This window comes from Suricata suricatta, chromosome 16, assembly GCF_006229205.1.
Source record: "Suricata suricatta isolate VVHF042 chromosome 16, meerkat_22Aug2017_6uvM2_HiC, whole genome shotgun sequence".
NCBI classification, from domain to species: Eukaryota; Metazoa; Chordata; class Mammalia; order Carnivora; family Herpestidae; genus Suricata; species Suricata suricatta.
Window position 1 is genome coordinate 35,283,427 of NC_043715.1, and position 15,004 is coordinate 35,298,430.

Sequence of the window (15,004 nt, forward strand, 5' to 3'; positions counted from 1 at the left end):
CAAGAAAACAATGGTTTTGAATGACACATTGTGCTGGATAGACTTAACAGATATACTCAGAACATTTTATCCAAAGCAGCAGAATACGTATTCTTCTCAAGTGCATATGGAACATTCTCCAGAACAGATCATTAATCAGCCCTCAACAAGTACAAAGAGACTGAGATCATACCTGGCATATTTTCAGACCACAACACTATGAAACTCCAAATCAACCACAAGAAATAATTTGGAAAGACCATAAATACTTGGGAGATTAAAGAACATCCTACTAAAGAATGAATGGGCTAACAAAGAAATTAAAGAGGAAATTTTAAAAAGTACATGAAAATCAGTGAAAATGAAAACATGACAGCTCAAAACCTCTGGGATGCAACAAAGGCTGTCATAGAGGGAAGTATATAGCAGCAGGCCTTCCTAAAGAAGGAAGAAAGGTCTCATATACACCACCTAACCTTACACCTAATGGAGCTGGGAAAAGAACAGCAAATTAGGCCCAAAACCAGCAGAAAGAGGGAAATGATAAAGATTAGAACAGAAATCAATGATATCAAAATCAAACAAACAGATCAATGAAACCAAGAGCTGGTTCTTTGAAAGAATTAATAAAGTTGATAAACCCTACCCAGATTGATCACAAAGAAAAAGGAAAGGACCCGAATAAATAAAATTACAAATGAAAGAGGAGAAGTCACAAGCAACACCACAGAAATATAAATAATAGTAAGAAAATATTATAAGCAATTATGTCAACAAATTGTGCAATCTGAAAGAAATGGATCAATTCCATAAGACATATAAACTATCAAAACTGAAAGAGGAAGACAAAATTTTGAGCAGACCCATAACCAGTAAAGAAATTGAATCAGTAGTCAAAAATCTCCCAACAGAGTCCAGGGCTGGATGGCTTTCCAGAGAAATTCTACCAAACATTTAAAGAAGAGTTAACAAATTCCTTTGAAGCTGTTCCAAAAATTAGAAATGGTAGGAAAAGTTCCAAACTTATTCTACTAGGACAGCATTACCTTGATTCCCAAACTAGACAAAGACCCCACTAAGAAGGAGACCTTGAGACCAATTTCCCTAATTAAGATGGATGCAAAAAATTTTCAACAAGATGTTAGCCAACTGGATCCAACAATACACTAAAAGAATTAATCATCACAATCAAGTGGGATTTATTCCTAGGCTGCAGGGCTGATTCAATATCTGCATATTGATCAACATGATACATCAAATAAAAGATAGGGTAAGAACCACATAATCCTCTCAATAGACACAGAAAAAGCATCTGACAAAATACAGCATCCTTTCTTGATAAAAACCCTCAAAAAAGGAGGGATAGAAGGATCATACCTCAAGATCATAAAGGCCATATATGAAAGACCCACCACTAATATCATTCTCAATGGGGAAAAGATGAGAGCTTTCCCCCAAGTTCAGGAACACAAGGATGTCCACTCTCACCATTGCTGTTAAACATGGTGTTGGAAGTCGGGAACTCAGCAATCAGACAACACAAAGAAATAAAAAGTATTCAAATCAGCCAGGAAGAAGTCAAACTTTCACTTCGCAGGTAATATTATACTCTACGTGGAAAACCAAAGACTCCACCAAAAAACTGCTAGAATTGATTTATGAATTCCGCAAAGTCACAGGATATAAAATAAATGTACAGAACTCAGTTGTATTTTTATAAACCAATAATGAAGCAGTAGTCAAGGAATCCTATTTACAATGGCACCAAAACCCATAAAATACCTAGGAATAAACCTAACCAGAGGTGAAAAATCTATATGAAAACAATAGAAAGAAATTGAAGACACACACACAAAAGGAAAAACATTACATGCTTATGGGTTGGAAGAACAAATATTAAAATGCCAATACTACCCAAAGCAATCTACATATTCAACGCATTACCTATCAAAATAACACCAGCATTCTTCTAGAATCTAGAATCTAGATCTAGAATAAACAATCCTAAAATTTGTATGGAACCAGAAAAGATCCCAAAGAGCTAAAGCAATCCTCAAAAAGAAAACTAAAGCTGGAGGCATCACAATTCTGGACTTCAAGATGTATGACAAAGCTGTAATCATCAAAACAGTAGATAGTACTGGCACAAAAACAGACACATAGATTAATGGAACAGAACAGAGAACCCAGAAACAGACCTAAAATGTATGGCCAAGTAATCTTTAACAAAGCAGGGAAGAATATCCAATAGAAAAAAGATGGTCTCTTCAGCAAATGGTGTTCGGAAAACCAGACAGGCACATGCAGAAGAATGAACCTGAAACACTTTCTTATACCATACACAAAAATAAACTCAAAATGGAAGAAAGACCTAAACGCAAGACAGAAAATCATCAAAATCCTAGAGGAGAAAACAGGCAACAACCTCTTTGACCTTGGCTGAAGCAACTTCTTATTTGATATGTTGCCAGAGGAAGGGAAACAAAGGCAAAAATGAACTATTGGGACCCATCAAGATAAAAAGCTTCTCCACAGCAAAGGAAACAATCAATAAAACTAAAACGCAACCAATGGAATGGGAGGAGATATTTTAAATGACGTATCCAATAAAAGGTTAGTATCAAAAATCTATAGAGGGCTTACCCAAACTCAACACCCAAAAAACAAATAAACCAGTTAAGAAATAGGCAGAAGACATGAATAGACACTTTCCCATCACTCATCATCAGGGAAATACAAACCAAAAGCACACTGCAACACCACCTCACATCAGTCAGAGTGGCTAATATTAACAACTTAGGAAAAAACAAATGTTGGCGAGGATGTGGAGAAATGAGAACCCTCTTGTACTGTTGGTGGGAATGCAAACTGGTGGAGCCACTCTGAGAAGCAGCAGAGGTTCCTTAAAAAGTTAAAAAGAGAACTACCCTACAACCCAGCAGTCATTTATCCAAAGGATAGAGGAGCACTGTTCTGAAGGGGCACATGCATCCCAGTGTTTAGAGCAGCACTACTGACAATAGCCCAAGTATGGAAAGAGCTCAACTGTCCATTGACTGATGAATGGATAAAGAAGATGTGGTATTTATATATAATGGAATATTACTCAGTGATCAAAAAGAATGAAATCTTGCCATTTGTAACAACATGGATGGAACTAGAATGTTCCATTATGCTAAGCGAAAGAAGTCAGAGAAAAATACATGATTCCATTCATATGTGGAATTTAAGAAACACATAAGATGTACATAGGGAAGTAAAAATAATGTAAAATCAGAGGAAAACAAATCATAAAAGACTTTTAAATACAATGAACAAAAATTGAGGGTTGCTAGCCAGTTGTTAGGTAGGGGAATGGGCTAAATGGGCAAAGGGCATCAAGGAGGACACTTGCTGGGATGAGTACTGGGGGTTTTATGTAACTGATGAATCACTAAATCTTTTATTGAAATCATTATTATGCTATATATTAACTAACTTGGATTTAAATTTTAAAAAAGAAAATAAGTGTTGGCAAGGATGTAGAGTAATTGAACTCTTGGGTCCTGTTGGTGGGAATGTCACATAGTGGGGCCACTAAATAGTTCCTCAAAAATTTAAAAATAGCATTAGCACATGATCCAGCAATCCCAGTTCTGCGTATCCAAAATAACTGAAAGCAGGCCCTCAAAGAGATATTATACACCCATGTTCACGGCAGCATGATACACAATAGCCAAAAGGTGGAAGCAACTCAAGTGTCCATTTATAGATGAATACATAAAAAAAAAAAACGTGGCATACCTATACCATGGACTACTATATCTTAAAAAGGAAGGAAATTCTGGCACATGCTATGAGAATGAACCTGAAGGACATGATTTTAAGTGAAATAAGCCACTCACAAAAAGACAAATACTCTTGATTCCATGTGTATGAGGTATCGACCTAAAGCAGCCAAATTCAGATATAAACATATGGTAATTGCCAGAGAGGCAATGAGGAGAGGGAGAAAAAAGCTGTTTAATGGGTGTAACCAGCTACACAAGATGAAGAGCTCTGCAGATTGGTTGCTAACAGTGTGAATGTACTTAACACTACTGAATTATACATTTAAAAATGGTTAAGAAGGTAAATTTTATGTTAGGTGCATTTTACAATTAAAAAACAAAAAAAGTGAATGTGCTTAATTTTACTTGGTGATGAATAGACTGCTTTTCACCCAAAGCCAGAAATCTAAATCCTGGCACCAAATAAAACAAATTACATACTTTTTAAAAATAAGCAAGGAAAAGCCTCACTTACTTATTTTAGATGAAATAACAAGCCTCCTAAGTACTATGCATTTGATAGAAATATTACCTTTAGTTCTTATAAGGCAGAGAATATCTCTATTTTGTAGATGAGGAATATGTTAATGTGTAATTCTTTACATGAGACCTTTATATGTGAATTTCTCTCTATCTTCTAACATTTGCTAAATACTTACTTGTACCAGGTGCTGTGCTAAGTGTTTTACATGGGTCAGCTCAGATACACCTGCAAAGTATTCTATGAAGTAGACGCCATTTTTAGTCCTACTAATAGATGAGGCATGAAGAAGTTAATTAATTTTCTCAAGGTTCCATAGGTAGCAAGTGGCTGAGCAGGGTCTTAAACCCAGGGAGTCTGATTGAACAGTCTGTGGTCTACTGAGCATTATGGTTCAGCACACGGCTTTTTTCTGCTGGAGTAGACAGCTTTTGGAATAGCAATGACTCCCCCAAACTAATGACAAGGGCAACCTGAATGCATATAAAAACATTTATTAACTTAGGTTGTACTATATACTGATTTGGTCAAACCAAGAAAACTTACGAAAAAAAACTGAAGTAAAATCGTTAAGACTCCATTCAGATCTGAATTTTATATTCTCGATAGGTCAGGAGACTGTCTTGCTTAAAACAAAAGACCAAAATGGCTCCATTTTGTAGGAATGCAGGCCGGTGGGGAGCCAAAGCCATGCCAACCAGGCACTGTGCCTGACCTAATGAATTTGTTGCCTAGGTCACTGGCCAGCTTGTTGTCAAGAACTCAGCCCCAGCACTGGCTTCTTTGCTATTAAGGCAATCGTCTTTGGATCCCTGTTATAAAAGTTCAAACAAAATTCCAAAGCCCTCACATCTTCGTTGGGGTGGCAGACGAACTCTTAGTTTGCAGTCTATGGCAGTCTGGAAGCTGAAATCGCTCTGCTATATAACCTTTTGTGCTTTGGCAGCATTTTCCAAAATTTTCCTTTTCCATTCTTCATAGTCCTGTGTCAGATCTTCATCTTTTTGCAGGTTATGTGGTCTGTCTACTACCTTCTCTGTTTCTATGAAAGAAAATTTTCAAGTGTTTCAAAATTCTTACAAGAAAAAAGTAATCTTGTTTCAAAGACCTATTAAATAAAAGTATGGACAGTAATGCTGAAAAGAGTATACAGCAGCTAACACATCAGTTTTTTGCTTATACTCCAAGCACTCCGCAACATCTTTAAAATAGTTAACATTTATCAAGCACTTATCTTGTGCTTCAAGGCACTAAACCAAGCACTTCAATGACATTATCTCATTCAACCCTCACCACAATTCTATGAAGTGGGTGCTAATATTAACCACAACAGAAGAAAATTGAGGCTTATAGAAATTAAGTGACTTTCCTAAAGTTCTAGAGCCAGTGGGTGTTAAAGCAGAATTCGAACCTAAGCAGTTTGGCTTCAGATAGGTTTTTATGTAATATTTGTTAACTTCTTTAAATGACTGCTCAGAAAAGTGGTCTTATCAAATAAATGATTGTTAGGATTTATTTAAAATCTGACTCTTGTCAAGCAAGCAGCACAGGACTATTCACTGCATTAAACTCACTATACACTAATCCCACTGTACTGATTTCCAAGTTTGTTCAGTGTTAATACAACTTACCCTTTGCTGGAGGTTCAACCATTGTCTTCTTTTTCTTCTGTGGTGGAGTAGTTGAATCTCCAGCCTCTCCTTTAAGGGAAAAAAACCATGTGTTAGTAGGGTTAAATTTGCTCCTATACTCAATCTTAGTAGTTGAGCACATTTTGGATCACAAATAAAAATTAGATACTTTGACCAAATAGTAGGATAAGGAAAAGGCAAATGATCTTGTCCTCCTTTTTTTGGTTTCTTTCGTAAGACTTGAGCACTTTTTCTATTCTAGTTTATGTATAGGGAGGCTGGCATTTCACATTGGAGCATGTTAACAGAGAGTGTATTTTTCAGCCATGGGGTCATATAATCACAGGTGTCTTAAAGGTTGTTAAGCTACTTTATTTGAAAAAAATTTTTCTCACTAAAAACTTACCTGGTCCATGTTAAATACAGAATTCAGAAAGCAGTCATTTTGCAAGTTTGAAAATATTAGGCTTTCACCAGCAGGTTTACATGTTCAAGTAACACATTCTTGAAATATGGAATGAATACTCACTGTCAGCCTGCTGCCCAATCTTCTCTAATTGTTTACATAGTCGATCAAATATGGCTTTTTTTACACCAGATGTAGCTACCATTTTATTTTTATCCACTTTTAGCTTTAGAACCCTATAAAAGAATTTCATAAATGATTATTTTTAAGACCAGTATAGCTACCTCTCTGGCCAACCACATGATCAACTTGTTTCCTTTCCACTCATGCTTTATGTTTAGTTTTCCCTTTCTTCCAAACAGGTACCAATTTATCATTGGTATTTTCTTTCTTTTTTTTTTTTTTATAGTTTATTGTTAAGTTGGTTTCCATATAACACCCAGTGCTCTTCCCCACAAGTGCCCTCCTCCATGCCCGTCACCCCTCTTCCCCTTCAGCCCTCAGTTTGTTTTCAGTATTCAAGAGTCTCTCATGATTTGCCTCCCATCATTGGTATTTTCTAAATTATTTGAAAACCAGCTACAATTGGTACCTAAAAAAGATATGACTGGAATAATCACAAACTAGTTTTAATGACAGATTTCATCACTTACAAAAGGCAGACAGACTCTGGGGACACTTGTCTGGCTAAGTCAGAAGAGCCTGGGACTCTCGATCTTGGGATTGTGAGTTTGAGCCCCATGTTGGGGCTTAAAAGACACACTTACTTGCACGCGGAAAGTAGTGCAGCAGTGGTGAAAAGTGGCCTGGATAAGTCGAGATCCAACTGCTGTGTTTGTGGAAGACTGGACTCATAGCTAAGGGAAAGCAGTGTTTGAAGAATTATTTGTAAAAAAATTATTTCAAAAGGACTGAAAATGAATATCAGAACTTATTAAGCTATTTAAACGCATGAGCTATGCATTATGCCCCCTTACCATATTCGTTATTTTTTAAGACTGAAAATAGGACATTGGGTAATTCTGCCTTATGTAACAGTATAAACTTTCAATTAAAGTTCTTTATGCTTCATACCTTTGCAATATCTTTGAAGCCAGGTTCACTGCTTCTGTACAGCTAAACTGTACTGCTAGGTCTCTTATTCCAATATTTGAATTCAGGCCTAGTAAACACTCAAAAGATTTAAGACGGCTCTGATACATCTTCTTATTCAAACCAGAAAGTTTAATTAAATAAACCTTTAAAAGAGAAAAAAATGCATGAATCACAGAAATTATAATCCTAAACATTCAATATACTGGTGTCCTTAAATGTCTGTTTGATAGATCCCCTTTTCTTTAAAAAAAAAAAATTGGTTTTTTTGATGTTTATTTACTATTGAGACAGAGAGAAACAGAGCATGAATGGGGGAGGGGCTGAGAGAGGGAGACACAGAATCTGAAGCAGGCTCTGAGCTGTCAGCAGAACCCGACACGGGGCTCGAACCCACAAACCATGAGATCATGACCTGAGCTGAAGTCAGACGCTCAACTGACTGAGCCACCCAGGTGCCTGGATAGATCCCCTTTTCAAAATTAATTGATTCTGTGACAATAGGCTCTATCAAAACATTTAGCTTCGGTTAGTCAAGTCAGTAATCTTGTCAGGCAGAGTTAAATACTGCTCTCAAGGAGCTCACACTTTAGAAAAACAGTCATGCATAGGCATAGATAATTTTAAAAGACAACACAGTGTTACTACAGCCAAGCTGTGAATAAAAAAAAAAACAAAAACCAAAGGAGACACATACATGGTTACCTATTCTTCAACAAAAGTGCCAGTGTGCAATTTGCTGGGAAAAGGATGCAGGGAAGAAGTGGGAGTGGGAAGGATGATTGTGTGGAGGAGGGAAAGCGAGAGGAGAAAGTTAACGGGGAGACAGGAGGATCAACAACTGAGGGAAACCAACTACGCCTGGGAGAGTCAAGGAAAGCTGCATGAAGGACGCAACGGCAAGGCAGGGTCATGTAAGACCTTGTCAGAAAAGAAATGCAGGTCAAAAAAAAAAAAAAAGTTGTTGCTTTCCCAAGCTGTAAGTCATTAAGGTGCATAGTGTTTTTTAAAAAATTTTTTTTATGGTTTTCATTTATTTTTGAGAGACAGAGAGAGACAGCATGTGCAGGGGAGGGTCAGAGAGAGAGGGAGGTACAGTATCTGAAGCAGGCTCCAGGCTCTGAGCTGTCAGCACAACCGACTGAGCCACCCAGGCACCCGGCAGAGTCTTAAGTAAACAGTGTAGCTTGAGGTTAGTGTTCAAGAGAGGCTGGAGCGTTTGACAGTAATGGGGAGCCAACCCATTGGGAGCGAATGCCACCAATTAATGAATATATCATTATGTGCTATGTACTGTGTCAAGTGTGTTACATACAGTGTGAGGTTTAATCCTCACAAAAATCCAGTGAAATGGATATTCTTATCCCGATTTCATGAATGAGGAAACTGGAAATTCAGAGCCAGTAACTGGTGGGATTGAGATTTGGTCTCAACATCTAACTCTTCCTGACTCCTAGCTTGTGCTCTCAACCACTGTGATGCTGGAAGAAAAACACACAGCATGCGTTTTCGGAGGATGCTAGCAGCCGCATTAAAGATGGTCTTAAGCAAAGAAAGGCGGCCAAGGAAACCCGATGGTAAAGAGTACTTTCTCCAACTCACAAAAATTGTCTTAAAGTTTATCTAGAATAATCTTATATAATAGCCAGGAAAATTCTAAAATACAAGAGTTTAGCGTGTACTCTCTCCAATCAGAAATTAAGACATATGATTAAGTTTCAGTGTTGCAGAGGATTATTTAGACATTCAGCGGGACCCTTACCCTGTCCAAGGGGCACTTCAAACAGGAAGCTGCAAGATCCAGGCACATGACCGCATTGCTGGTTTCTGTGGTGTGTGCGGACAGGCCGCTGCAGTTCACCTGGGACAGTCGCAAGTACTCCTCTGCTTTCCTGGTTAAAAGGGCAACATGCTCACTAAACACTCTCTTCCAGAAGTTTGCCCAAAACTTGGGTAAACAATAAATACAGTCTGGTGGACTTCATTCTGGGCCTAACTCCTGTGCAAGTTTATGTGGCGGTGGGAGACTGGTTCCCTAAGACAGAACCAGTCCTGACTTCTGACAGCACTGTACTCGAGTACTTCCAAGCAAAAGTTAAGTTCTTCGATTTCTCAAAAACAAACATGTTTAACAAACACCCCCCCCCTCCCATTTCTTTCCTCCTTCCATTACTGGGATGAACATGGACTATCACAGAGACTGGCAGTTATACCAAGGTTCCTTCTTTTCACCCCTTCCACGAAATCAGTGATTCTCAAATTTTAATGTACAAGACAGTCACCTGGGGACTTGTGAGAACAGATTGTGGGTCCCAACCTCAGAGTTTCTGGTCAGTAGGCCTGAAGGAACCCAAGAATTTGCATTTCTAAGGAGTGCCGAGATGATACTGATGTTGCAGGTCAGGAACCACACTTTGAGAATGGCTGTTCTACACAATTACTGGGTTCAGGAGGTCTTACTTCAAATCTTTTAAGAAGTACTTTCCTTTCCCTCCCTCAATTGAGCGCCAAAGGCGTCGGGCCTTGTCTTACTCTCCACGGTTCAGCCACAACAGCTTTATTTCTAACCCTGGATTATGCAAAGTGATTTTTTTGTGCTGCTCTTCCCACATCCTCCCATGGCTGGCACCTTCTATCAATCTGATCTCAGCAAAAATGGCGGCTCCTTCGAGACCTTTTTGGGATTTTTTTTTTTAATCAAAAACAGCCACCAGGCCGTGCTCTGTGCTCCTCCCTCCCCATGTGCCTGCACATCACCCAGTTTATTTTTCCCCCAGTTTTGTCATAGACAACGACCTCTATGGAGGTCTGTGTACACAGGCTCACCTCAATAAATATCTGCGGAACGACCTAAGTTCTCCGACTTTCCCCTTCCCACAGAGCCTGCTGTTCCTAAAGACATCTACAATCGTCCTTTCTCGCCGGTTCATAAAAGCTCACCGCTGGGATGTTTTTTCTGCGATAGAGCCTAATCCTACCCAGCTCCAGCGTCTCCCCCACCCCCTACTCCAGCGCCGCCCGACGCGCGGGAATGACTCGGGCCTCCCCTGAGCGGAGTCCAGGGCCCGCTGAGTGCACAGCCAAACCCACCTTAGCACATCTGCCTCGGCGATACCCAAACGCGGTGCTAAACGCCGGATCAACCCCGACTCCATGGCGCGAACTACTCTAGTGAACAGCTGCGACACAACGAAATCCGCGCGCAAACGCCGCGCCACCAGTGAGGGCCAGGCCCCGCCCCTCTACTGCATCTGGATTGGCTGGGACAAGAAATTGCGCTCGTTCCACAAATTAAGCCTAGTCTTCCTTTTGCGCATGCGCAACGTGACTGCACGCCTCGGGACCGGTTAACTTGGACCGGCAGTTCCCCTTCCTTCCAGTCTTGACGTCTTGACGAACTCCTCAAACGATGCCTTTACCTCCTGCTGTCTCCTTCCTGCAGCCAAGAGATTCCCCGCTACTGTGCACCTCCCCACCCTTTCTCAGACACTGTGGAGGGACTGGCTGGAACCCAGGTCCGTCAGCCCACGGATAAGTGGTGAGAGCCAATAAACACGCGAGACTTGAGTTCCTAGAAGAGGGCCAATCGAGGAGCCGTCTGCAGGGTCTGGGGGCGGGGCTAATGAGGGCGGGGTTAGGAGAGGCGGCTGCGTCACCTGACCGCGGGAGGCTTCGCGCGGGGTGGGTGCTGCTTGCTGCAGGCTTTGGGGAGTCGCCATGGTAAGTGTTGAGGGGCGGCGGGCCCCGGGCGGACCCTTCTTTAAACCTCTGCGCCCTCCCACCGCCCTGGAGCCCTACGGACGGAGTTGGTGTCCTGGAAGCCTGATCGGGGCTAAGGCCAGCCGGACTTGGCCTGCGGGATGAGGACAGGCCGAGGAAGGCCGCAGGCGGGCAGATCCGAGATCGGGGTGGGCGGCGGCTAATGATCGCGACGGTTGCTCTGGAATGGGGTGGCCTTTCCGGGGGATGTCTCGGCTTGTAGGCTTTGAGGTTTATAAGGCCTGCTGTCACCTCTGAGTGGAGGCCTCCGCCGCTCCTTGAGGGGAGTACGGGGTGTGAGCGTCAGGCTGGGTCGGGGGCGTGCGGAGGGCCCAAGACTCCGAGGTGGCTTAGGGATCCGCCCAGAGGTTGCTCTGTCGCTGGCGTGCGTTTCCACCTTTGTGCTTGGTAGTGCTCTGTTGTTCCCACGCTCTTTTATTGTACGAGAAATACCTACCGGAGGGGCAAATGGTGCCCTGGCCTTTTTTGGCCTCATAGCCCCCTTCCACTGCAGTGTTTGTCAGCGAATTCTAGGGACTCATGTGAATTTCTTGGAAGGACTCCTGCTGTCTGGTATCCATTAATTCGGACAGAAAGGAGACTGCTTGTTTCCTTTAATGTTTGTTCATTGGGCACCTTGGCTCTCTTACATGTTTCCTCATTTGAAGAAATCCAAGTATTATATTTGCTGGAAGTAGGCATTCATTCTCGTAGCGCCTCTTCGTGATGGCAGCAAATCGTGGTGTGGCTGTTGGCCTGTAAACTTGAACTTCCTCAAAATGTAAATCCATGTGCCTCGTTTCCACAAAGGCAAGTTGTCACTTGCATTTTATTAGCTTTTGACATAGTCTGCAGTGTATAAACAATGTTTTTGAGTGTTGGTGTATTCTGTCTTAACTTAAATGATCTCATTATTCGCTTCATGTAGACAGGCTTCTATAAATCTGTAAGCCTGGAAATAGACTTCGCTTTAAATGTGTTAATACCAGAAAGCAGGATTAAATATTTGACGTATACTACTTTCATATAATATATTGCCATACAAGCTGATTTGGTTTATTTCTCAGATTTGTTACAATAGAGAGCTGATATAAGGAGGGTAAATATTTAAGGAGGATGTGTCAGTTTCTCAATATTTATGGATTGATGTTTACAGTGTTTTGTATTGGAAAGCACTTAATTAAGGATCTGGTGTACACCCCAGTTCTGTACTGGGTGTACCAGTTTGGAGCAGTGAACTCGACACACAGTCCTGTCCTCGTGGACATTTTTGGGAATGGAAACTTGGGTATCAGTCTTTTCAGAGTCAGTGTTTCTATGAATTGGGCGAGGTCATTCATTCTTTGAGTCTCACTGAAAACAACTGTTAGCTTCTTTGGCTCTTCTCAGTCCTAAAATTCTGGGATCCAATTCAATTGAAGCATTTTTATGCCTTCTAATGTCATGAACTGTGCTAGGCACTGGAAACAAACATGGTTCTTGCTATCCAAGAGCTTAAAGAGTGTCTAACAGGGAAGAAATGCTTATGGAGCTTAAGTAATATAGTCTTTACAGTCTTGGTTTAGTAGCTCTGTCACACTCAGTGTTGTGGGATCATGGAGGGAGAGAATTCTGCTTCAGGAGCCTGAAAAAGACTACAGAAAGTGACATGTGAACTGAGACAGTGAGGAAAGTAAGCAGGAATTCTCCAGGTGGAGAAGAAAGAGCATTGCCAACAAGTGAAGCTGAGAGAAGTGAATGCTCATGGTATTTACCAACAGAGAATTCCTGGAGAAATTTATTGGTAAATTTAGTTTAGTGTTCGAATTATATTTTGAGGTTCCCAAGCCCTCATCATCTTTAATGCTCCCTACCTCAGTTTTAATTTTGTGAAAGGGAAGGGAAGAAAGCAAAAGGAAACAAAAGAAAATACAAAACTTCAGATTCTCACAAAATAAAATAAAATAGTGCTTTCATTAAATATGATGAAATTCTGTATCTTTATGAGAGTGGTTATTTTCATTTTACACTTGATTTGCTTTGTGTTACATCTACAGTATATGTGAAGAGATGGATTAATAAATAAGTGGCTAGGTAGAGATAATTGCTTTTATCTAAGGGGGATATAAAAATAAGAAATCTTAAAAAGTATTTACTACTAAGTGCTAGGCATGTTCTGAGCTCTGTGTCATTTCATTTATTTTTCATAATAGTGTAAGTACTCTTACCGTTTCTGTTTGATAGAAGAGGAAATGAATGCACTTTGTTTAAATGGAGAGTAGTTTTATAAGTGATCTGTTCATAATGGATCACTTTCTCTGCCTTTCTCTGAACCTTCTAATTGTATTGACTTAGGAGGACTGTTTGGCCTGGGTCTCAAGCTAAAGTGAACCTAATCATAAATGTAATTTGATCTTGATTCTTTAGTGTTTCCATTTTTCTCTGACACATCTAACTGCTAAGTATAAAGTCGTTTGTAAATGGGGAACCACTTCCATAAGTGAGGAGACATTGATTAACTGGCTCATGTTTAATGAGAGCATGTTCATAACAGTTCTTACTGTTCTTGCTTTAGATTACACTTCCCAGGGAGTTCATCAGGACACTCCCTTAGAATAGCTGTATAGTGGCTACATTTGTATAATAACTACATTGTCCTAGGAGTAATATCTAAAAATACGTTTCTTTATTATAGCTTTAGTTCTTCATGTGTAGCCTACTTCATAATAAGCCTATAATTTTCTACATTTTGTGTTTATGTTTCTATTTTAAACCCAGTTGATACAAAATAGAAAAATTTTGCTGAAGTTTTATTTATTTATAGATCACTGAATATTTAGTTCTCTACAAATATTTTTACAATTGTTTGTACTCTCTTTGTAACCATTTTTATTTGCTATATTAAGGTAATTTTATGCAGAATACCCAAGTGTGGAAGCAACCCAAGTTGCTTGTATCATCCCATCAATAGATAAAATATGATATATCCATATGATGGAATATTATTCAGCCTTAATAGGAAAGGAAACTCTGATACATGGTACAACATGGTTGAACCTTGAAGACATGCTAAGTTGAAATGGCCAGAAACAAAAGTGTTTGATTCTACTTATATGAGGTACCTAGAGAAGTCAGACTTTCTCTTGAGTCTGGAGTGGAGTGGAGAATGGGGAATTATTTTATGGGTACAGAGTTTCCCTTAGGCAAGATGAGAGGATACTGGAGATGAATGGTGGTGAGGACTGCAACAGTGTGAATGTACGGAATGCCACTGAACTGTACACTTAAAAATGGTTAACATGGGAAATTTTATGTCACAAATATTTTACCACAATAAAAAAGTAATTATAAAAATTTCCTTTTCTTTAATAGTTTATTGTCAAATTGGTTTCCATACAACACCCAGTGCTCTTCCCCACGAGTGCCCTCCTGCATTACCACCACCTCTTTTCCCCCCTCCCCCTCCCCCTTCAACCCTGGGTTCATTTTCAGTATTCAATAGTCTCTCAGGTTTTGCGTCCCTCTCTCTCCCCAACTCTCTTTCCCTCCTCCGCTCCCCCTGGTCCTCCATTAGGTTTCTCCTGTTCTCCTGTTAGACCTATGAGTGCAAACATATGGTATCTGTCCTTTTCCGCCTGACTTATTTTGCTTAGCATGACACCCTCGAGGTCCATCCACTTTCCTACAAATGGCCATATGTCCTTTCTCATTGCCATGTAGTACTCCATTGTGTATATATGTACCACATCTTCTTGATCCATTCATCAGGTGATGGACATTTAGGTTCTTACCATATTTTGGCTATTGTTGACATTGCTGCTATGAACATTGGGGTACATGTGCCCCTATGCATCAGCACTTCTGTATC

General features: G+C 40.2%; 2 protein-coding genes across 3 annotated transcripts in view; one reads left to right on the forward strand and one right to left on the reverse strand.

Annotated features, from left to right (window-relative positions):
- Positions 1-4,747: 4,747 nt before the first annotated feature.
- On the reverse strand, positions 4,748-10,877 carry ORC6 (origin recognition complex subunit 6). The gene is made up of 7 exons (XM_029925457.1): positions 10,489-10,877; positions 9,161-9,290; positions 7,381-7,544; positions 7,074-7,163; positions 6,430-6,542; positions 5,901-5,969; positions 4,748-5,311 (listed from the first exon to the last, which is right to left on the reverse strand). The coding sequence occupies exons 1-7, from the start codon at positions 10,551-10,553 to the stop codon at positions 5,190-5,192; spliced, it is 753 nt and encodes a 250-aa protein (XP_029781317.1). The 5' UTR covers positions 10,554-10,877; the 3' UTR covers positions 4,748-5,189.
- A 37-nt stretch (positions 10,878-10,914) lies between these two features.
- The window catches only part of VPS35 (VPS35 retromer complex component), a 29,107-nt gene continuing 25,017 nt past the window's right edge, over positions 10,915-15,004 (forward strand). Inside the window, exon 1 of one of the 2 annotated variants that reach the window (XM_029925456.1) lies at positions 10,915-10,936. Coding sequence is in view for 1 of the 2 variants with exons in the window: in XM_029925455.1 (XP_029781315.1) it covers positions 11,116-11,118 (3 nt within the window). In the remaining variant the exon portion in view is untranslated. Of the gene's footprint in view, positions 10,937-11,033; positions 11,119-15,004 lie in introns of those variants that run through there. The other variant, XM_029925455.1, reaches the window with a different exon arrangement.

What these genes read in the sequence shown, in the direction of transcription:
- ORC6 (XM_029925457.1), bottom strand. Translation starts at nt 10,553, where the DNA reads ATGGAGTCGGGGTTGATCCGGCGTTTAGCACCGCGTTTGGGTATCGCC. An exon ending in GCCGAGGCAGATGTGCTAAG is followed by an intron (nt 9,291 to 10,488) that starts GTGGGTTTGGCT and finishes CCTTTTAACCAG; the next exon opens with GAAAGCAGAGGAGTACTTGC. An exon ending in GCACTACTTTCCGCGTGCAA is followed by an intron (nt 6,543 to 7,073) that starts GTAAGTGTGTCT and finishes ATTCTTTTATAG; the next exon opens with GGTTCTAAAGCTAAAAGTGG.